The 23,586-nt window shown below is 35.3% G+C and overlaps 2 protein-coding genes across 2 annotated transcripts in view; both read right to left on the bottom strand.

The window, feature by feature from the left end:
* Positions 1–808: 808 nt before the first annotated feature.
* On the bottom strand, positions 809–16,027 carry LOC148946995 (very long chain fatty acid elongase 4-like). Its single transcript, XM_089097223.1, has 3 exons — positions 15,918–16,027; positions 6,696–6,823; positions 809–1,102 (listed from the first exon to the last, which is right to left on the bottom strand). The coding sequence occupies exons 1-3, from the start codon at positions 15,964–15,966 to the stop codon at positions 899–901; spliced, it is 381 nt and encodes a 126-aa protein (XP_088953349.1). The 5' UTR covers positions 15,967–16,027; the 3' UTR covers positions 809–898.
* Positions 16,028–18,528: 2,501 nt separating this feature from the next.
* The window catches only part of LOC148946994 (puromycin-sensitive aminopeptidase-like), a 53,146-nt gene continuing 48,088 nt past the window's right edge, over positions 18,529–23,586 (bottom strand). The window contains exon 6 of the mRNA XM_089096483.1: positions 18,529–18,695. Coding sequence (XP_088952609.1) covers positions 18,529–18,695 — 167 coding nt within the window. The remainder of the gene's footprint in view (positions 18,696–23,586) is intronic.

The following is a 23,586-nucleotide window of genomic DNA, read 5'->3' as shown; positions in this document are numbered from 1 at the left end:
ACAAAAAAGGGTGTCCAATAAAACTTTTCCAATCTGATATGGCAAGCATATTTATGAAACCTGAGTAAAATATCGGTCGAAATTGGCTTGTGACTAAGCTGTCCCCCCTCCCACCCAAAAAAAAGAAATCGATTGACTACATCTGTAGATTTTTTTTAATGTTTTAGTGCGAGGGCAGTTCATCTAACCTATGTGTTCATAATGTAATTCCCTATTAATAAGGCCTATTATCCTAAGATGACAAAAAATTCAGTTCAATGACATAACAATTTTTTGATATCTTAATTGACTTGTGATTGCGCTGTTCACTAAGCAATCAATTTCTACATTTTCAGAGTTTCTTTTTAGGTTTTAGAGCTTTACAAGTTAATTTACCCTGTATGTTCATAGGATAATTCCATATTTAAAAGTATCATCAGCCGAAGATGAAAAAAAAGTCGGATCGACAAATCACTGGGCAATATAACCAAAATCATCAAAGTCTATTTATTGTCACCATCATTCTAACAATTGTTTTATGGGGTTGATGGTTTTAGCAAGTGAGCAGGACTCTTATAAATAATTCCTACGTCAGCAGGTGTAATTTAGCTGTAGGCCACTTTTTTTCCCCAAAAGCCAATTCTTTCACTATCAAATCTTGGGCAAGGATATATTTCTCTATCTCTTAGAAAAAAGCCCTAACAGGCCTCCTACTTCGAAAGAGTTGCCAGAAAATTCTTTTTCTGCTATAGCCATATTATTTCTCATAGGCATCGCACTGTTTACAAAAAAAAAAAAAAAAAAAAAAAAAAAAAAAAAAAAAAAAAAAAGAGCATAGCAACACAAGACAAACCTTTTCAGCAAGAGACTAACACCTTTTTATGTAACGGTATTTTATCTTGCTGAGCCAATTTGTGGCTTAATCACCTTTTTTAAAGCCATTACTACTTTGATTTAAATGCTTTTTGGCACTGGATTTCAAATAGGAACGAATGTAGAAATTGGAAAATAAACCAATGAGCGTAAAACAATACAAAGAAACAAACCAAACCAGGAAGTTTGGGAAGTCGCAGTTGTTGAAGTACCCATATAAGATGTGGACAGTGATGAGCACAAATTGGATCTGCAAAAAAGAAGACAACTTTTTATCACCAGTGGAGTTACAAATTCAAACTTTCTTATTCTACTAGATTATGTTTCTTATCCTATAATAGCTTAGGGACAGGGTTCCGTGTAGGCTTGTTAGTTACAACCTGTGAATGACAGATTTCGGCCTCCAAATGGAGGCAAGACTTTAGAGAATAGGAAACTGTCAATCGCAAAACCATTTTGGTTCTGAAACGGTACAAAGTAATGATCGACGAAACAGTAATGACCGACGAACAACCAACGTCCATCATGGTTTCCATTCTTTTTCATCACCCAGATTTTTTGGCGACACAATACGAGGCTGATTAATCCAATTTTCCATCCGAGGCAATGCCGTATCCTCTCCAAATTTTTCTCCAGCTCGTAACAACGTAACAAAAGGCCCGTTCTTTTGCACTAGGATCTCGCATCTTTCTGCAAAGATTTCCGTTCTTTTAACTCATCTTTGTTCTAAGATCTTAGAGCTCACTGATGATAGCAGAAAATTTAAAGTATGCCATCTTTCTTCCGTTCAGAACACTGATGAAAAATCTTCGAGGATATACTCGTCTTTATTCTTAGACCGCTACTCAGGGAAGAATTTCAATAAACATTTGCAAATGAACACTAGATGATCTTAATGCTAACATTTCACTTTTAAGCGTTCTTTGTCAAAAGATGTAAGATCTTAGCACAAAGATGAGTAAAAGAACGGCTCTAAAAACACATACAAACAAATTTTCGATACGCTTTTCTTTAAATTTTTGTAACACTCCCGCCCCGAGCCAAAATCACGGATACGCCATTGATCCCAGGTGTTAGATTTTCCATCAGTCTAAAGGGAGGCGCCAACATTAGCCAGGATTAACATAAACTTCAATAAAATAAAAATTACGCTGTCACACAAAATATCTGAACTCTTTCGCGATCAACAGGATTTAGAGGGTAAGGCTGAACAGAAGGTAGGTTTGCCATCACAAAGTAAAACCAGCGATAGCTTATAGATTCTGCCCGATACTCCTTGCAGGGACGATCAATTAGATGATTGTTAGGGACGATCTTTCCGATCAATTAGTTTCTCAGATAGGGACTACAGAAATCGTCTTAAAACTAGAGGAAGGAACTGATGTAGCTAAAATATATCTTTTTGTAAACTCATTCCTGGCAAAGACATATCCAGTAAAATTTTAATATTATTGACGACTTTTTAATGAGAAAGGCATACTGTGAAAAAATTGCGTTTGGCTTTATACAGACGGTGCAAAGTCAATGTCAGGACAATAAAACTAGCCTTCTAGCAATAATTAAAATGAAAACACTTGATGTTCTCTGGACGCATTGCTTGCTCCACAGAGCAGTTCTCGTATGAGAAAATGTGATTGTGGAGCTTAGAGACATTTATAAAAAAGTAACTATAGCTATAATCTAAATAAAAAACATGGCATTATATTATTTTTTACATTTTTTTTTTATTTTGTATTTTTTACATATTATTTACAAAGCCTGTTTGACGATAAGGAAGTTCCTTACACCTCTCTTCTGTTCTTTTGTGAAGAACAACGGTTGCCAAAGTGACATAGAGGATACATGAACTCAAAGTGGAAATTGCAATTTACATTGAATAAAATCAACATGAGGATACAAATATGCTTAAAAATGATAATTTAATTATTAAACTGACCTGTTTGGTGGATATTTCAGGAAAATTAAGTTTTTTGAATAAATTGATATAAGGGCCACAAAAGATTATGTGAAAGAATTAACAAACAAAATGGAGGTATGGGAGGCAAATTTGGATTTTTTTTTTATGTGTTGCCACTTCTTTATGCGCCAAAGATAACATAGAAGCAAACACTAGTTCATTTTTTCAACACCTGGGTGCTTTGTTAATTCATTTCTCAAATTATTTTGGTGATCTCGATTTTACAAAATATGCGTGGATACAGAATCTATTTATCGGGGAAGAAGATGACGAATTGGGATTAATAAGTAATGAGAAAGAAAATTTGATTAAATTAGCCTGCGACAATTCTTTAAAACAGTATTGTCAGAACTGATCTCTAATTCAATTTGGGCTGGATATTAATAGTACATATAATATTTTGTCAACTAAAGCTTTAAAAGTATTGATGCCGTCCGCAAGTCTTTTTTCTACGAGACAGGGTTTTCCGTATTAGCTGAAATGAAACCGAAACATCGTGTTCGTTTGGTTGTAAAAAAGGAGGTTCGTGCAGTCATCTCATTGTTGACACCGACATTTGACAAACTTTGTGCTAATTATAGGCAAGCAAATCCATCTCATTAAAAGACAACAATATAAAATTGTTATTTGTTTTCTTCTGTTTGTAAGATATTGTCTAAATAAATTTCGTAGTACTAAAAATTTTCCAGTGTGTATTATTTTGCGAATTGGAAGGAAGGCATATGATCAAACATTTTAAAGGGAGCCGTGGTAAAATGAAGTTTGAAAACCATGGTCTAAAGTGGCACTAGCAATTCTGTTTGGATAAATGGCGCCACTGTATGAGGTCAAATTTTAAAGTATTTACTATGGGAATTGTCCAAAATCTTGCAAGTTTTCTCCTTTTTAACTTCTTTCATTACTTGAGCGCATTTTCATTTTGGATGAAGAAAAAAAAAAAAAAAAAAGCAAATCTATCATCTTTCGTTTTGAATACTTTTTAACGTGAATTCCAAGTAGATGGCGGCTTACTATTTACACTCTTCTTTTATCCTTTAAATTCTCAATTTCTATCTTTGCTCACTTCCCGCCCTTTAAATATTTTCTTATCACAAGAGCAATGTGTCATTTTGGCATTTAATCTTCAGCTACCTATTTTACAGCTAGGGTTATTGTACCTCAGTCGATGTTCGCTCCAAAAAGCTTTATCTTCCTCTATTTAAATCACAAAGGGCAAGATTTTCACTCAGGTAACAGATATCCCCCCCCACACACTAGAAATAAGTTTAGTTCGGTTGAAATAGTCCCCACGCTAAAGAATCATTCTTCAATGAAAAGTTTGGTCTGGAAGAGTATTCTTTGTCAGGATACGGAGTATTGCAAACGATAGATTTAGCTTTAATTCTTGGATTATATTATAACCATGCTGGGTTGGCACCTCTAAATAGTTAACCTTCAAAATTTATCCGCTAGTTTCTGTATCACAAATTGACCGTTTGTTTCGTTACATTTTGCATTAAAAACGTATCCCTTTTAAACTTTCTGTATTGGTTCTATATATTTTGTTTTGTAATGCAACTCTTCCAAATTACCATGCCTGTTCACACGGGGAGGGAGTAGTTGGGTATCACCTTCAAAATTAGTCGAAAGGGGATAACCTCGAGGAGACACAAGGCCGCGAAATAGACTTATTTGGGGTTTTCGACACTAAGATAACCATCTGATAACCCAGTGGCGCCAATTGGGGGGGCAGGGGGAACATGCCCCCCCCGTGATTTTTTGAGGGGCAAAATTTTCTACTCTGAACCTCTTAGTTTATTCTTCCTTTTCCAATTTTTTTTTTGCTTTCGATTTATTCCTGAAAAAACAGAAACCAGGTCATTTGAAAACAACAAATTGTAGACACTCAAAGATGCAGCGAAGTCACCCATTTCAACAATATCTCCTTTGGCATGGTTTTGTCGGACTCGGCCTGTCACATTATACTGTCTCAAATAATTTATGTACACGGTCAGCCTGTAATGTCATTTGCAACATCCGGGAAAAGGGGGTATCCAGACTAGGGTCTTGGAGTTTCGTATCTCATTTTTTATTTAGTGCACTGTATACTGTAGCATCTTCTTTTTTTAAACAGGGTATACATATCATACCCCGCGTTATAGGGACTGAGCATATGCGTCACAAGCTTAGTTCAGTTGATGCCTGACAAAAAGCATGTTTTTACAAAGGCATACTGTGGTGTGTATATCAGATTCGCGCATGCGTGAAAGCAGAGTATGAATCTTGTGTGGTTTTAAATGCACACGAAAATTCAACAGCTCCTATTTCTTGGCATACCCATGGCTCATCGGTGGCACTTCAGTGGATCATCGCTAAGATCAGACGAAAAATATGGGGCAAGAGCACTCATCGAAGTGGGATTGAGAAGTGGAAAGACATTTCAGAGCTGGTAAGGCAGAACGAAAGCAGTAACCGGCACTAAGTATGTACCATTTCCTGGACGAAATTTAAAGCTATTCAGACGAAGACGGTCTAATCTGTTGCCTCGTGCCTGTCAAATGAACGAGAAAAGGAAATATTAGAGAACAGACGGTATGTAAAGGCTCTGCTAAAAACTACAGCCTTACTTGGACGGCAAGGTCTCGCGTTTCGTGGCCATGATGAAGGAGAGTTCAGTGCCATTCGAGGGAATTTCGTTCAGACCGTAGCTGTTTCGATGGAAATCAACGCGAGTTTGGTGGAATAGGTTTATAAGGCCTATAACCATTAATTATCAGACAAGTACCAAAACGAACATATTGAGATCATAGGAAATAAAATTAAAAGTTCTATCGCAAAAGATGTCAGAGAAGCAAAATATTTTGCGTTCTTGCTAACGAAACAAAAGACCTCTTAAAAGAGGAACAACTTCCGATCTTATTGCACTATGCTCATGATAGGAAAATCAAAGAAAGAGCCATAGGTTGCTACCACATGCGCAAGGTAGACGCTGAGAATTTGGCCGACTTTATTTACAACGAAATAAAGGGTATCAGCCTTGACTGGTCAAAATGTGTCGGACAGTGCTATGACGGAGCGAGTGCAATGAGCGGACGTTTTCAGGAGTGCAGGAACGTTTCCGGAAAAAAGCACCGCAAGCGATGTACACTCACTGTCATTCCCATAGACTTAACCTTGTTATTTGCGATTGCAAGCAAAAAAAACAAATAATTTCGTAAGTATTTTCAGTTTTGCAAACAGTTTATGGTTTTGTCTCCAACAGCAACACTCGATACCAGTTGTTTCTCGAGGCCCAGAAAAATGCCAGCGTGTCCGTACTAACGCTTGAAGGGACAGTTGTTACACTTTAATCTTACTGGTATTGACCAATAGCTATAATTCTAGTAAGATATGACTACATACTCGCAGTTCTTTTAGTTGTTCAATAATATTTTGACACGGAAGATGTGGCAGAATCTACAGGTCTTAAGAATCAACTAGAGTCGTTTCCCTTCATATTCAGTTTGCCTGTCATTCATGAGGTTCTTGCAGTGATCAACCCTCTTTCCGAACAACTGCAGGCCCCAGATCTGATCATTTCAGACACCTGCACTTTAATCACCAAAATAAAAACCAACTGAAGACAATGCGTGATTTTGAGTCTGGACGGGAGCCAAATACTGATATTTGGCCCCCCCCCCCTGAGATTTTCTTAAATGGCGCCACTGGATACCCCCCACCTAAATGGCGGCAATATACAAATATGATGATTCAATTTATTCTGTCTTTAAAATATATTAATTAATTGCTAATTGCTAACTTTATCTCCGAGTTATTTCCTGTCCATTTATGTGTGCTAAATGAAAATCAACAAAGTAAACAAAATAAAAAGAATAAAGGATGATTATGAATTTTTTGAAGATCTTACCAATTGAAACTGAGTAAGGTATCGCTTCCACCATAAATACTTTTGTACTTTGGGACCAAAACCTGAGAGTAAGTAGTAACTGTACATAATGGTATGTACCATGGAGTTCAGCATTGCAACAAAAAAGGCTGAAATAAAAAAAGGATACATGTTTGATATAGAGACATTAAACCTATTAGAAACTAAGCCAAGAATGTAACAGTACAATTAAAGAAAAAATGAAACAAAATCACTTTTGCTGCCTGTATTATACCTTGGAATTTTAAATAGGTTCCACGTCCGCACAGTAAGCTGTACGAAAAATGTGGTTCTATCCCGCTATCCCGCTTCTTAAAGCTATAATGAGAGGGTTGAGATAACCAGGATACGTTTAGGGATGAACACATCCTATGAAGAAGAAATAAAATGAAGAAACAAAAGGACAAATAACAACAAGGCGAGTTTCACCCTGCGAATAAATATTCAATGGGAGAAAAGTATCCTCACTGTTGTTTGTCCTTTTATATCCTCATTTTCCATTCTTGAAGTTTGAGCACTTATGATTTTTCTCTATTTAAATTTTCAGTAATTGGGTCATGGCAAATTCCATGCCAAAGAAACAGAATTTTAGTTTTCTCAATGAATAAAATTCCTGGATGTGAAATAAAGATTTCTAGATTATACTTTCGTAATTGTTCACTCTCTTTATTAAATGCTTTATTCGTTTTTATGTTTTTTCTGTTCATCTGTGTATTAGATCAAATGACAATGTGGCCTAAGAAATTATTCAATTTAAACTTGCTGACCATACTTTAGCACAGTTTACGCTGAAAGCATTTAAGCTGTATTTAGAAGTCTTTTTGCTGTAAATGGTGTATTTAGATGCAATCGTAGAAGCACAGACAATAGATATAGATATATTTATCTCCAAAGCCCCATGGGCCATGGATAATACAAATACAACAAAACGCATAAAACATAATTAGAAGTTCAAACACTTTGGAAAATCACACTACGATAGAAAACCCTCCCTGTGTCTCATCCCCACACTCACAAAATTTCCTAAATTTCTAATATCCACTTTGCAAGTATTTCTTATTTTGTTTTCTAAACAGCTTCTATGCATGACTTCCCTCCAAAAAATATCCCTTCTAGGTACCTTCAGTTCTTCACAATATCCCACAAAATGTTCTAAATCTTCAGACTCCCCGCACATCGGACAAGAGAAGGTACAACTCCGTACCTTTACCCTCCCTAAATACTTTCTTCTCCCCCCCCCCAAAGCATAAAATTCCCTCTTACTGACAAGACCCATTTTAAAGCATCATGTTGGAGCCCAAATTTTAGATATATTTCTTCTCCCCAGGCTTTTTTAATGTCTCTGTATATTCCAAGGGATTGTGACTTAACCTTGTCTTCTTGCCAAACCTGGATCTCTTGATCTTGTAGCACTTTTTCTGAATCTTTAGAAATAATTCCAGTTTCCATCACAGTTACAATAACATTATTTCAGTAGCCTGATAGACCACATTTGTCTAGTATACTCTTAATTTGGGCTGGCCAAGAATTTTTTCCTTTGTTCAATAGCATTTCATTGAAAACATTTTTTGTTAATTGCTAATCTGACACAGCAATAATTTTTTCCCAATAAATTTCCTTAAACTCTTGTCGTTTTTTTCTTCAACTGAAAAGATCCTGGAAATGCTTTGAAACATTTCTATTACACTTTTTATATAGCACTAAAAATATTGAAATATAATGAGGCTGTATCCTCTCCATTTTCATCCCCCTTTTGTGTCCCCATATTTCTGCCCCATAATGTATAGCAAGTTCTAATCTAATTGCAAAAATGCGCTTTTGTAGCTTGATATCATTTGCTCCTATATCCTTTATACAACTCTTTAAAAATATACTAGTTAAACTTTTGCCTTTAATTGACATTAGAGCTATGTTTCTTGTCCACTTACAATTTGAAACAAGTCTACAGCCTATATACTACTTTTACCCCTCCCGTAACACTACTTTTACCCCTCCCGTAACTAAAATTTTCTTCAGATGACTTAGCCCCCCTTACAACAACCATTACTGCTGACTTCTCTAGATTTAAAACCAGTCTATTTTCCTTAAAATACTTTTCTACACTCTCTAATGCATGCTGCAGATTCTCTATACTATTTGCCAATAAAGCTATATCATCGGCGTACAAAAGTGCGGACATTTTTTTATCAAATAATTGCAATTCACTTACTTTCCTTTCCCTTAAATAGCTTTCAATGTCGTTAATATACAACGAAAATAACTTCAGTGACAACGTACAACCTTGTTTTACCCCTAACCTACTAAATATTTCGCTCGATGTTTCCTTACCAACCCGCACAACAAACTTTACCGTCAAATACATTTGCAATAAAATTCGCACAACCTGAAGAGGTAATCCTAAATTAATCAAACAATACATAAGAATTTCCCTATTTACACAATCCAAAACACCTTTTATGTCTAAAAATGCCACAAATAACTTATCCTCTTTTTGCATGGTATATTTCTTAATTAGACTGGTTAAAATAAGAATTCCACTTATAGTACTAGATTGTATTTCAATAAATTACTGTGATTTTTCTAGCCACTTATCTAATCTATTCCCTAACACTTTCGCGAAAAGTTTGCTTACACCATTGCCCAAACTGATCAAGCGGTAATTTCTGAGATCCATGCTATCCCCTTTTTTATATAACGGTATGGTGACAGATGGATTGTATTTCTCTGATAATTGGGGGTTGTTGACAATGGACGAAAATGTTAAAGCGATGATTTGGATGACCCATACTTTTACCCATTTCCATACTTGCATTAAGATTCCGTAGAAACCAGGAGCTGAATAACCCTTCATTTTTTTCATTGTCTTAACTATTTCACCTTCGAAGACAGACTTTGACAATTCGTAGTTCTCTTTCTCCATTGGTCTCTCTATAGTTTCTTCATCGAACGTGTCCCCGCTCATTAAATTCCCATCAGATTTGTAGCTCCTGATTTCTTCTAATTCCTTATTTTCTAAGTAGTCCGGCCATTTTGTTGCCTCGAGTGTACCTTTTTCTTCATTGGTATTCTCAGTTGATTATTTTACAAACTTCCAAAACTCTTATGATTCATTTTTATAAAGACTAACCTTGGCCTTTAAGCTTTTTCCATCTCAAACTTCCTTTTTTTACCTTTATAAGATTCTTATATTCCTTTCTCTCTCTCTTGTAATTCTGATACAGTTGTTTAAAATCATCTCCTTCTTCATTTAATTTCAATACCATCAGTGCTTCCCAAAGTTCCTCCCTTTTATTCCTACACTCCTCATCATAGAATGTCCTAATAGCCTGGTTCCCTCTATTTTTGCATATTTTCTCTCTCGAACCGTAAACTACCCTACCAAAAATCTCTAGCGCTGAATCAAAATTCCCTTCTTGGTCCAATCCTACACTTCTATGCAGTAAATCTTGCTTACATAATACTATCATTGATTCTTCAAAATTATTTTGATCATTTTGCTCCACTCTTAGTCTTTTATGAAGTCCACCCCCTGGATGAAATCTTCTTTTACTTCTATGCTGCGTAATTGTTGAGGCAGCTACCACGACCTCTATAGTTGCGCTGATAGTAAAGTGATCGGAACCTACGACCATTAATACACCAAAATCTACCACCCTTTCATTCAAAGACAAACTAGAATGTAATCAATTATTATTGGAGAATGCCCCTACAAACAAGTAAACTCCCCAAGATTTTTATCATTTCCAAATCTACCATTTAATATCATTAAATTTTCATACCCGCAAAATCCTAGCAAATGTTTACCCCAGTTCTTTCTACGACGGGTGTGGTCCCCACTTGTCATCTGTGGGATAATTGTAACAACATCATCTAAATTAACAGTGGATATATCATCATGAACAGAACCCAAATACTGGACGTTCTTCTGCTGTATTTAGACGCCATTGTGCTGAACATAATGCATTGAGACGCGGTCTGTAATACATACGGTGTATATGCTATATATTCGATTCCTTTCTGCTGTATTTAGACGTGATTGTACAATTACAAATAAAACTGAATGCTCTCACGCTTTATTAGACATATTTAGACATCTTTGTGCTGTATATGCTATATTTAGACATGATCGGTTATACTTTAGCCAAGACATGATTAGCCTAGTCATACTTTAGCCAATTTGGTAGCCAAACACACATTAAAAATGTTTAAAGTCGCACGAGATTGGTTGTGTATGTTTAGCGGATTAATCTAGTTCAACATCGACCTGTGTTTTTTTTTTTTGCCGTTTTCCTAGTTTAGTTATATTTTATATTCTCCATTCTTTATTAGGTTCTTTCTGTTTATCTTTCTATATGCCGTTATTGTGTTCATCGCACTTTGTTTTTTCATTTTTTTTAATTTCTTTTTTCTTCGACATTTTTTTTTCTTCCTTCATCTCTTTTACGTCCCAAATAGATGGGTTTTAAATAAATAAATAAATACAGGATTTGCTTTCACAGAAACAAACAACTAGATCCAACTAAGTTCATTCTTTGTGAAGGCAGTTTTGCGTTTCTCCATTACCAGAATCAAATTCTGGGCCCTTCGACGGGTTGCTGCAGCTAAAATCAAACTCCGAGTCCCGTAATACAAAGCAGAGATAAATACTACACTAACAAAGGACCAATTAACTTCAAACTATTTATTGTTTTAGCTTCCATGGGAAAGTTGTCACACTATAAAAATCTATCAGCTTAATTTTCAATTCGGTCGCTAATGATAGTGTTGGATCAAAAAGTTGGATAGTATAATTCAGGGACGTACGCAGGGGGGGCCTCCGGGCCCGCCCCCCCCCCCCGAAATCTCATGATTTTTCTCATTTTCCCATAATTTTCTGATTTCTTTCACAGAATAATGGGTTTGAAGGATTTGGCCCCCCCCCGAAACAAATTCCGGCGTGTGTGCCTGGTATAATGCACTTATAAAGTGCTGACGTGCTGATTAGGATAAAACTGAATTGCTGTTGCTAAACAACAATGTGGCGTATAGAATACCCACCAAAGAGCAAAAAAAAAAAAAACGTGCTAAATGACAGAAGATCTCGCAGATTTTTGTTCCTAACGGAACAGGGTAATTTTGATCTCAGGTCGTAGATTGTTTATTGATCTATCTTACAAAGTGTGGCCAAAAGTAAGAAATTGCGTTTTAATCAATTAACTTATAACTATATCTTGAAAGTTCCATTTCTAAACTTGACTAGCTTTGACAAGGAAACTTTAAATTAATAGTCAAAATACTTATTTTTCTTTTCTGGATGCAAAAGTTTTCCTTTCTTTACGTATGTTTAGAGAACTTGATATTCACCAAATCAATTCCTGAATACGAGCCTTAATGCCTTTTGTGATTTAAGTGCCTTGGATAGCAATCCAAGGTAAACAAACAATTCAGTTTCCTTCAAATTAAATTACTTCCATTCAGTACTTTCCCATCGTGTGTGTATTCTTTGCAACAAATGGAACAGTCATCTGTCTCCTGAAGCATTTCTGTTAAAATAGTTTAAGACTGCCATCAAACTTCTGAACTACGGGAGAAGGGGTGCTCAGGGCCGTACCCAGGATTTTTTTTTCGGAGGGGGTTTTACGCAAAAAAATTCGAAGGGGGGGGGGGGGTAAAAATAACCCTCAAAAAACGCATACAAAATTTGTTTATCCTATCCATTTTTGTTACATTTTTACGAGTCAGACAAACATTTCGGGGAGAGGGGGGATCCAAACCCCCCTACCCCCCCCCCCCTCTGGGTACGGCCTTGGGGGTGCTAGAATTTTTCTGAGGTGAGAGCACTGTTGAAAGTTTTTGCTTTAAAAAAACTAGTGTCATTTCGAAAATAAAAGTTTCACACTTTACGTCTAGTACGTTCTATATACATTCAGACAAGAGGGCTACTCTCCTTGGGCGGTGGGGGGGGCTAATATCAGACGCCATTTAGTTTCATAGATAATGGGGAATTCAAAATTCCTGAAAAAGATACAACGGGCACACGATAGATACTCGGCTTTGATAAATATTAAATAAAAAAAACAAGTTTTTTAAACTGAAAGTAAGGAGCGACATTAAAACTTAAAACGAACAGAAATTATTCCGTATATGAAAGGGGCTGTCCCCTCCTCAACGCCTCGCTTTTTACGCTAAAGTCTTTTATTGTTTTAAAAAATAAAGTTGTGAGACAGAGTCAAACTTTAGTGCAAAGAGCGAGGCGTTGAGGAAGGGACAGCCCCTTTCATATACGGAATAATTTCTGTTCGTTTTAAGTTTTAATGTCGCTCCTTACTTTCAGTTTAAAAAACTTGTTTTTTTATTTAATTTCTTATCGTTTTTTAGTTAATGCAGCTTTTATTTGCATAAAAATTTTACTTTTCTTTTGCTAAATGGATGTCTTTACAAATCAACTTACGTAACTAACTTCTATATTCGTATATTTTTCTTATGTCAAAAAATACAAAGATGCAGATTTTTTCAGATATGAGCTTGAAAACTATGTAATAGGGTTTTCTGATACGCTGAATCTGACGGTGTGATTTTCATTAAAATTCTTTCACTTGCAGGGTAGGTTTCCCCCCTCTTTAAAAAATCGAGTAAATTTTTTCAGGCTCGTAGCCTTTGATGAGTACTACTAAACTTAATAAAATTTATATATTTAGGATCAGCATTATAAACACATTCTTTTGATACATTTATTGACATCAAAATTTTGTTTTTAAAATTTTCGATTACTATTGAGCCGTATCGCTTGTTTTTTTATTGTTTTTTTTATTACGTATATGTTATTACTTATATGAAGGGGTTCTCCCCTTAGTCAATACCACGCTCTTTACGTTAAAAGTTAAAACAAATTTTGATTCACAAACCCCTGAATCACAAAGGCTGTTTAATTAGAATAGATAGCTCTTTTGAAAGCACTAAAAAAAACTGTAGCATAAAGAGCGAGGTATTGACTTGGGGGAGAACCTCCTCACATACGTTATAATTTCTGTTCGTTTTAAGTTCTAATATTCCTTCTTACATTTCAGTTGAAAAAACTTATTTTTTTTTATTTCATTTCTGAATGTTTCTTAAATAATGCTTGGAAATCCGGCGCCCCCTTCATAGAAATATCCCTTACCCCAAAGAAACATCCTCCACGGAAATATTATCCAGAGTAACCCCCTCATATAGCCCCCCCCCTTCAGAAAAAATCCTTCCTTAAAATGTTTGTATACTTCCCAATAACCAATAAATAATTCTGGCAAGTCCGGCGCCCCCTTCATGGCAATTTCCCTTCCCCCCTGAAAACTTCCTTCATGGACAGATCCTCCAACATAACCACCGACCCACCCATACCACCCACAACCAAAAAAAAACTCCAGAAAACTTCTGTATACTTCCCAATAACCAATACTATATGTTAACATTGGGTAAAGTTCATAACTTTTAGCCCTCCCTCTGGGAACTTCGGGGGATTAAGTTATCCTAAAAGACATATTTATCATATTTTCGACCATGCTGAACAAAATGGCTATCTCAAAATTTTGATCGGGTGACTTTGGGAAAAAAATAAGCGTGGGAGGGGGCCTAGTTGCCCTCCATTTTCTTCTGTCACTTAAAAAGGGCACTAGAACTTTTAATTTCCGTTACAATGAGCCCTCCCACGATATTCTAAAACCACTGGGTTGGTAAGATTACCCATGGGGAAAACAAACAAAAAAAAAAAATACGCATCCTTAATCTTTCTTCTGGCAAAAAATATAAAATTCCACATTTTTGCAAATGAGCACTGGAAAACTACATAGTTGAGTTCTCTGATACATTGAATCTGGTGGTGTGATTTTCATTAAGGTTCTATAACTTTTAGGGGGTCTTTCCCCCTTTTTGAGAAAATCAGCCAAATTTTCTCAGGCGCGTAACTTTTGATGGGTAGCACTAAACTTGATGAAAGTTATATATTTGAAATCAAAATTGAAATCTGATTCTTTTTATATATCTATTGGTATCAAAAACCCGTTTTCTAGAGTTTCGGTTACCATTTAGCCGGGTCGCTCCTTACTTACAGTTCGTTACCACGAACTGTTTGATTGTTATTGCTTTACCTCTATTAGGACATGGAATAACTTGTGTTTTTTTGGCTTACAAATAATAGCTTTCGGAATAAAATGATATCCTGATTTTGAAAAAAAAGGCCCAAGTTCCAGTGCTAAAAATGCTGACAAAAGTAAAAAATTCTCATAAAAACGCTAAATTCAATATTCCTTTTTCCTAGTTAATGCAGATCAACGTTGCTGCAAATCTTAAAAAGTAGAAGTTTGACTAGATTTGGTTTTAACTGGAAATTGACAAGGGACTTCTAACTTCGAAGTTCCATGTCCACACACTCGGGGCTCCGAAACCTTACCTCAAGCACTCTTGGATTCAAGAATCAATATTCCTGGTCTTGAGATCTCGGGCCACGAGTCACTTGATCCTAGGAATGGACCAGAGTAATGAAGGTGTACACTTGAAGTCCTAAAGTCGGGAATACAATGCCAGCACAAACCTAAACTCAAAAACTACAAGGTGATAGTTCTTTTGGACCAGCTTCAATCGCAACAGAATTAAGGAACACATTTCCTAACAGAGAATACTCGTACACCTCCTCGGAAAAACATAATGTTTCAAATGAAAAAACAAAACAAAAAAAAACAAACAAACAAAAAACACCAGAAATGAATAATCGGGTACTAATCCAGTAATGCAGGAATTTTAGCAGTTAGCCAAAATCACCCTTGAGATAAAATTTTTTTTAGACGAAACCCAAAATAAGAGTAATAACTATTTTATTTTTGATTTCTGACAAAAGTTAAATTCAACAAAATCTGGCTTTTATCAGAAGGTATGTAGAACGACGCATCTATTATGACTGCTGGGAGGATTGATAACTCTCCTGGGGGGGGGGGCACTTTTGAAACAGCTAGGTACCAGTACAGCTAGATACGAGTAAACTGTCCCGATTTGTCTGTGTCCTGCTGAGACACATATTGTGAGACCCATGAACTTTTGATTTTCAGCAGCCCAATTCTACTATAGAGGTTCCTTTAAACGTAGATATTCATTGACTTACAGATCTTAGACTGAAGAATAGCCACCAGATCGGAAGAGAGGAAGATAAAGCGAAAATAAAAAATAAGAAGGAAGAAACTCGTGCAAATAACTTACATTGTCCACCGGGCGCGTATTTCATTCCCATCCACCAATTAAATATCATTGTACAATGATGATATACATGTAGGAATGTCACTTGACTTTGTTTCTTCCTGAGGATAAAAAATACCTAAAAATAAAAAGCCATCGTAAGTTTGGTGACCTATTATTAACGTTATATATATGCTGTTAATAGAAATATAAGCATTTTCTTATATGATGTCATGCATAGCATAAATAAGATTGTTGAGTTTCCAACGCATCAGTTATTTATATAATATAATGCCTGTTGGAAGGCCCAAAAAACGAAAATTTGCAGTTGCAGTTACTATAAATGATAATTCTTTGGAACCAACACCTGAACTATCAAACGTGATAAGATGTAAAAATCGACAACCTGGACCAGCAATTGCGACAACACCAATACGAGCAGCTAAAGCAAAGGTGATTGCTAAATCGTCTGAAGTAATCAAAATCCAAAATCGTGTCAAAAATGAAAATGAAGAGCTAAGACACGGGCGGTTAGAAGATATGCGAAACCGACAATTAGAGCGTACCATATCAAAAATGAAAATGAAGAGAAAAGACACACTCGGTTAGAAGAGATACGACACCGAGCAAGTGAGCCAGTTAAAAATGAAAATGAAAAGCAAAGACACAAGCGGTTAGAAGAAATATGGTGGCGTGTCAAAAATGAAAATGGAGAGCAAAGACATACGCGGTTAAAAGACATGCGGCACCGATCACGTGAGCGAGGAAATGAAAATCAACCTGGAAAGCGAGAATCAAAACAGGTCAAAATTGAAAATGATAGCGATGATGATTGGGTTTGGAATTTTGACATGGATAAGGTCATCAATACCTACCATACCTTCGTTTAAAAAATCGAAGGTTCGACGATATGTATTTCTTTATGACGAAAGACAAGCCCAGGTAAAACGAACCAAACAAATTGAAAATGATAGCGACGATGATTGGTTTTTCAATTTTGATATGGATAAGGTGATTAATACCTATCATACCTGTGAAAATCATAATCTGGACTAAATAAATCGTTGGAAGAAAAAGAAGTTTTTGTCCCGCCAATCGAACAATTAAAAGAAACAAAGGTTCGGCGATATGTCTTTCATAATGACAAAAGACAAGTCGAGGCAAAAGAAGTTTTTCTCCCACCACCTGAACAATTAAAAGAAACAAAGGTTCTGTGATATGTCTTTCATAATGAAAAAACGCAAGCCGAGGCAAAAGTTAAATGACCAATAAGAAAAAATTAATTTTCCAAAGGCACTACTTTTAACTTAGGGTCCATTTGGGCGTCATGAAATCAAGAAAAGGCTCAAAATGTCTTCGTTTAGAAGACGAGCGACAGTGAGAAAGGGTTCAGACCCAGGGTCTCGAGTGAGTACAGGCCAGAACAGCGTTTCTGGCTGGACCACTAAATATAAAGGAAAACTGCACCTAATTCTAGTTAAGCGGTCGTTCCTGGCTTCGGGAAACAAACAAACAAAAATAAAAATTGCATCCTTAGTTTTGATTTAAAAAAAAGTCCAATAGTATTAGAAAAAACACGAACAATTGACACAACAATGAAATAAGAGAGGCATGCATATGATGGAAGATCTTTGGAGCCCTAACCCTCCCCCCCATATAAAATCTCCTAATTTTTTTTCCAATTTTCCTTCTATTGCTTATAGTTTCCATCTAATTCACCCATTTTTTTCTGTCGCTGCTTCACCCTCCCACGCAAAATGTCGGCCCGCTCGCAACAAGACTTTGCATCAGTGCCCGGATCAGGCCTGTACACAGTCGGCCTTCATTCCCTTCACCCAAACTTCGAGATTATTACAAAAATACCCTTTTGTTAAAAATACATTAGTGGAATGGTTTTAATTTTTGTTTTCATTTAGCCCCTTCAAAATAAATTTCTACTCTCGCGACAAATACCACCTGAAATATTTTGTTTAACAACAGTACCAGTGACAACACTTGATGCAACAAGATTTCGTTACACTGTAAAAACCACCTAGAAAACTGAAAAATAAATTGGTTTTAGTACTAAAAACTGTGAAAATTTTAGTCTGAAATTCCAAAATATGGAATGTCAAGGTTTCTATTATTAAATGTTTTCAAATTTTTATGAAATTTTCTGACTGCCCAGTACAATTCTGAAAAGGCAAGGCGAGTCAAGACAAAAAATCCGTTCAGGTATAAAATGTAATGCACATAATAAGGATCAACTTGCATACATATATTCAAGAGGCAGCTAAAGCTTATTATTTGTGTTAAAGGTTTGGTTCTTTTTGTGGGGAAGGGTAGTGAATTAATTGATTTAAGGAAAGAATTGTTTGGGGTTGAGGTTTGGGAGAGAGATGAGATAATAAATTTATTAGCAAGGAAAGATATTGGAGGTATAAAGAGATTCAGAAGGTTCCTGACGATGGGTATAGAATATAGAGAAAGGTTTTTTGAAGATTAGGGATGAGGGTGTTTTTCAAAGATTAGGGATGAGGGTGATAGTTCACTAGCCTAGATTATAGTTTTGTGCCAATTTAAGTTTGTATGAAAGTGTCTTTGTTTCTGTGACCACAGCCCTTTGGGCTTTTGTGTCAATAAAATCTATTCTATTCTATACAGATTTCGTTTTATTTTGGTTTATTTGGTCTCTAAGAAACGGTTCATCAGGTAATCCTTTATGCAAAACGCAGCACAATGGAAGAGGAGTTTTTGCTGCCAAAGATATGAAAGACCATTCTGGGACAATCCAAAGCGCTACTTTGTTTATATTTGATGCAACTTTAAAGCAATGGATTTTAAAAAGACATTAAAATTTTCGATTTTTTTGTGAGTGTGTGTTTGTGATTGTATATCCTTCCTTGTATACGGTGAAGATTTATGTTTATATTGTTGTTTTCCAAGAAGGAAAGTTGTCAGATGAAACTAAAGCCTAGAGGCTTAATTTTCCTTTAGAAGACTTGAAAGCATATTCTCTCCCAATCCAAGACACTGATATGTTTACACTGGGCTTACAAACCGGCACCAACATCAATTTGGCTTTATTTTTACCTCATCATCTTCTTTCTCTTTTGTCTACATTATTTTGCTATCCTGTTTATTTACATTCATTTCATTTAAATTTGCAGTGGTTTTCAATTATTAAAGTAGAACGTTTTCAATACTTTATAAAATATAATTATATTTAAAACCATGTAAATCAGTTTAACTCTCTGCTTTAAGATGGAGGACAGTTCATTAGCTCTCTACTTTTCTATAAATATGTTTTTTGAAGTTGTTAATGATTTATACAACATGTACAATATCTGTATAGCTTTTGTAGATTTAGAATATTTCGAAAACTAAGGAAAGATCGATGCTTTCCTAAAAAACAGCAATTTTTCTTTAAAAACAGCTGTTTTCGTTTTTTTCATCAGAAAAAATACACACGAACAAGTAGCCTGTTTCAATCCCAGTCGTTTTTTCGTGTTTCTGTTTATTACAAAAGAGAGCTGTTCCAAAAAATTTATTTTATTGTTAAAAATCAGACAAAACCAATATATTAGACACACTTTTATTGCGTGCCTGACAGCCCGAAAAAAAAAATACATCCATAATCCGCGTTTTCTATATAATTCAAATCATACATATTCCCAAAAAATGTAGCGTTCGGCACACTAGTATATTCCTTCAGCTTATGTTTTTCAAATTGTTTTGGGCTCCTTCCCACACTTTGGGTTGACTTTTTGGCCACTGGAATTTCCTATGTAGAGACTACCTTCTATTGAAATGCCAGCTCAATTGAAGACAAAAAGTAAAAAACCTTAAAACTCTTAGGGTCTATGCCCCCGACACCAATTTCCAATTTCTTAAAATTTCCCCATGTTTGCCTGTTATTTCTTCTTGAGTTTTTTTCAAATCTGTAGTGTACCATTCTCCAAAATTCCCCTCCCCCCCGATTCCCCACACAATATATTCCTGCGTAAGTGACTACTTACATAATCTGAATTTTGATTTAATAAATAAAAGAGGGTTTTAAGTATTACACTTAATTTATTTTTCCCTAGGCAAAATGCCTTAGCCATGCGTTGGCCATTTTGATGATTGAATTAGACTTTTGCTGCAGAAAAAAATTGATTAGACTGCGTCTTTTCAAAACGGTAACTCGTATGCGTTGAGAATAAAAAAAAACAGCTTTATAAGTCAATTAATGAATTTTTCCTTGGATGGCTAAGAACGGGTTTCGTATTACCTGTAACGTAAACTAATTTTTTTTATACGTATTTTTTTTTATACGTATGGTAACTCCAGATAGTCGTAAACGCCTTTTTCTAAGGATATCTTTCACGAACCAGTAAAGAATCGACCTTAAATAATTGATTGTCAGCAACTCTCAGTCAGACACTAACCTTAAGCACTGAAAACTATACTATGACGTTGAACAACAAATAACTGAAGCCTGGAGCCAAGCGAGTATTTTATTTTACTATACAAGTAGGTTTCATTAAAATGGAGATGAATTTTATACGCAATTTTGATAATTCTATCCTATTTTGTTTCACTGCTAGGGGATCGAGTTGAAATATTCAGGGTCTGCTAGGGGGGGGGGGGTTGAATTTCAGGTTGGGAAGACAAATGCAAAATATTCTTCTCCGGCCCTCCCAAAAGATTACAAACTACTTTCTTTCTTTTTTTTCTTTATGCCCACCGTCCCGCAGTCTCTACTGCTAGCTTAGTTACAGATAATCATGCTATTAACTCAATTATCGATTTGCAAAGACCGAAATCTCACAAAAGCAGAACATGGGAATGTTCTGAAAGCTTATATTTGCACGAAGGAAGCAGAAGTTCTAATGTCAGTAAAATGAATAACGAGTTTCTGTCACGCAGAGTAATTTTCTAAGAACACCAGTGGTACAACGCTACATTAATTTAGATACAAAATTATTGTTTTTTTCTTTAGTAATGTTTTATAGTAGATTCCGTTCAACTTAAAGTTCTTGTTACAACAGTCCGCCAGCTTGCTGATACCCTCGACAGAAAATTTTGGGAGTGAGAGTAGAACCCCTGTTTCGTTGTATATTGCTCCCTTCACCGCTTAATGTACATCGAGCTCTGATAGGGAAAAATTGATAATTTTAATTGTGAGTAGAAAAAATGCGCGGATCTAAAAAAAATTTGACACCAACGTGATTCATCCCGTCTAACGCAAAAACAAATTGGTTGGAGCCTTTAGCGATAAAATATAGGAACTGGGTATAAATGATCAGGGAACTGGGTATATACATATATATATATATACATATATATATATATATATATATATATATATATATATATATATATATATATATATATATATATATATATATATATATATATATATATATATATATATATATATATATATATATATATATATATATATATATATATATATATATATATATATATATATATATATATATATATATATATATATATATATATATATATATATATATATATATTAGAAAATGTTTCCTCCTTTGGTTTCTTCTTCTATCCTAAAATGTGAGGTAATCTCTGAACAGTACACAATGCACCCTTAACTGATTATTTAATAGATTTATTCATTTATCAGTGCAGTAGAAGGACTTTTGGTGCATCCCATGATTAAACACAAAACCAGACTACCTGTCTTTTGCAGGAGGCAAAGAAAGAAAACAAATTATGACTTGATATCAAGGCGATTCCTACCAATTATAAACGTATGTTTCAGCAAATTTTGGCAGAAAGCTTTCAAATTACTATGGAAGCATGGCCTTGTATAATGGATAGAAAAATTAGTAAACAAATATAAAACGGAAGTTCAGATCTAAAATAACCTAATTCAGAAGTTAAAAAAAAAAACACTTTGTAGATGTTCTGGTGACATAGCAAGCAGTCAGTAGACCACACAGGGTGGCCAATGAACAGGAAGTATGCAACTTCCTTGGGATTTGAAGTTTTTCAGTGATGTCCAAACACACACACCTGACGATTCAAAAAAACAACCACGATTTGTTTCTGATGTGGGTTATTCCTTGGTTAGGTTGTTGTTAAACACAACTATACTACAAAAGCGGAAAATTTAAATTGCAAGAAATGGGTCTGAAAAGTTTGTATCAACACTAATATGGTTCCATATATTGCTTACTAATACTATTTTCTTTTATCTCTTGCCATACTCATCTTACAGATAGGAAAACTGCTGTTCTGAGCTACCATGTTCCTAAGTTCAAATCATTATGCCATAAATATTTACTCTGATTGGTCAATCATAAATTTTACGCTTGAAAGCTGAACGTAATTCAAGGGATGCATGATTGGCGTTTTAATTGTGCAAAATTTTGATTGTATCCACAAGGGTGACTATAATGTGGTCCAGGCATAAGAAAATTAGCAAAAAAAACTAGAACATCATGTTTTTTAGACATTAACTTTTTTCGATTTATGAAACTGACTATGCTGTTCCGTCGAGACCATAATTACTCTCATTTCCCACGTAATTAATTTAAGCCGATGACAGTCTCGACTCTATCAATACATCGTTCATCAATGAAAAAAAAACAAAACAAAAAAACCTTTGATGTGTCATATATAATCAATTTAGTCCGTTAAGGCAGGATAGCAGAAGGGGGCAATTAATTTGGTCTACAGACAGAGCGATCAAACCAGCGCTGTCACTGATCTTGTATTATACATCTGTGAAATTATAGGCAAAAGAGGGCAAAGGTATTTTCTTTTAATGGGTTTAGAATGTTAAAGATTTAGTTGCGCAATTTTCACTAAGCCAGATGTGTTGAAATTTCCTGCAACGCAGATGTCACGTAACTGTAGAAAATGCACAGATCTAAATGGCTCCAACATTGAAAAGTGGTTATCTTAAGACTAAAGTACATTAAAGCAATTTGTAATTTTTTTTCATTTACATCAGAACATGATTTCATATTTTCATAGATTTTAAATGTGTACAATGTCAGACTCAGATCGATAGGTTATATATTGCTTAATTCTGACATTCATAGACGCGAACATTAATTATACACGTTCTAAGGGGTATAGACGAGAGGAACTCCTCTCTATAGAGTTAATTAACAGGACCACAATCGTGACAAATAAATAAAAGCATCGCTTACAAATTTGTTGATTATTTTTTTGGACTACCCTCCGTTTTTGGGAGGGGTGTAGAAATACTTACACAGTGGTGCGATATGGAAAATTTCTACTGAGACTGGTCCGACAGACCTCCACTCGAAAGCATAGTGGCCTATCTATACTCCTATATATTCTTGTATTCCTACATCTTATATCCTTTCAAAGGATTGGAACAGTGCAGTAGTAAGGCAATGCACAGTCCGACGAGTGATTGCGTAATATGACTTACCACGGGGCAGTCACCTATGGATCCGACGAGTGATTGCGTAATATGACTTACCAGGGTCAGTCACCTATTACTACGAACGGTACATGCCTTACCAGACGGGTTTCTAAGGTAACACCCATTTTTTTGGGGTCAATCGGAGAGAGAGCGGTGGTTACTCCATATACAGTAACTTGATTAGAAGTTTTTTTTAAAAACTTGGCAATGTATAATGTACTCAAGCATGTTTTGAGAGTTTGATTACATGCCTTACCAGACGGGTTTCTAAGGTGACACCCATTTTTTTGG

This window comes from Artemia sp. Qi Xiang Cuo, chromosome 11 (genome assembly GCF_049724085.1).
Source record: "Artemia sp. Qi Xiang Cuo chromosome 11, ASM4972408v1, whole genome shotgun sequence".
In the NCBI taxonomy this organism is placed as follows: Eukaryota; Metazoa; Arthropoda; class Branchiopoda; order Anostraca; family Artemiidae; genus Artemia; species Artemia sp. Qi Xiang Cuo.
This window is presented reverse-complemented; position numbering and strand designations above follow the sequence as displayed.

Coding starts and splice junctions, on each gene's coding strand:
- LOC148946995 (XM_089097223.1), bottom strand. CDS start 15,966: ATGATATTTAATTGGTGGATGGGAATGAAATACGCGCCCGGTGGACAA. Junction 6,824..15,917: donor ATACGCGCCCGGTGGACAAT/GTAAGTTATTTG, acceptor TTTTTATTTCAG/CCTTTTTTGTTGCAATGCTG. Junction 1,103..6,695: donor ACCTTACTCAGTTTCAATTG/GTAAGATCTTCA, acceptor TCTTTTTTGCAG/ATCCAATTTGTGCTCATCAC.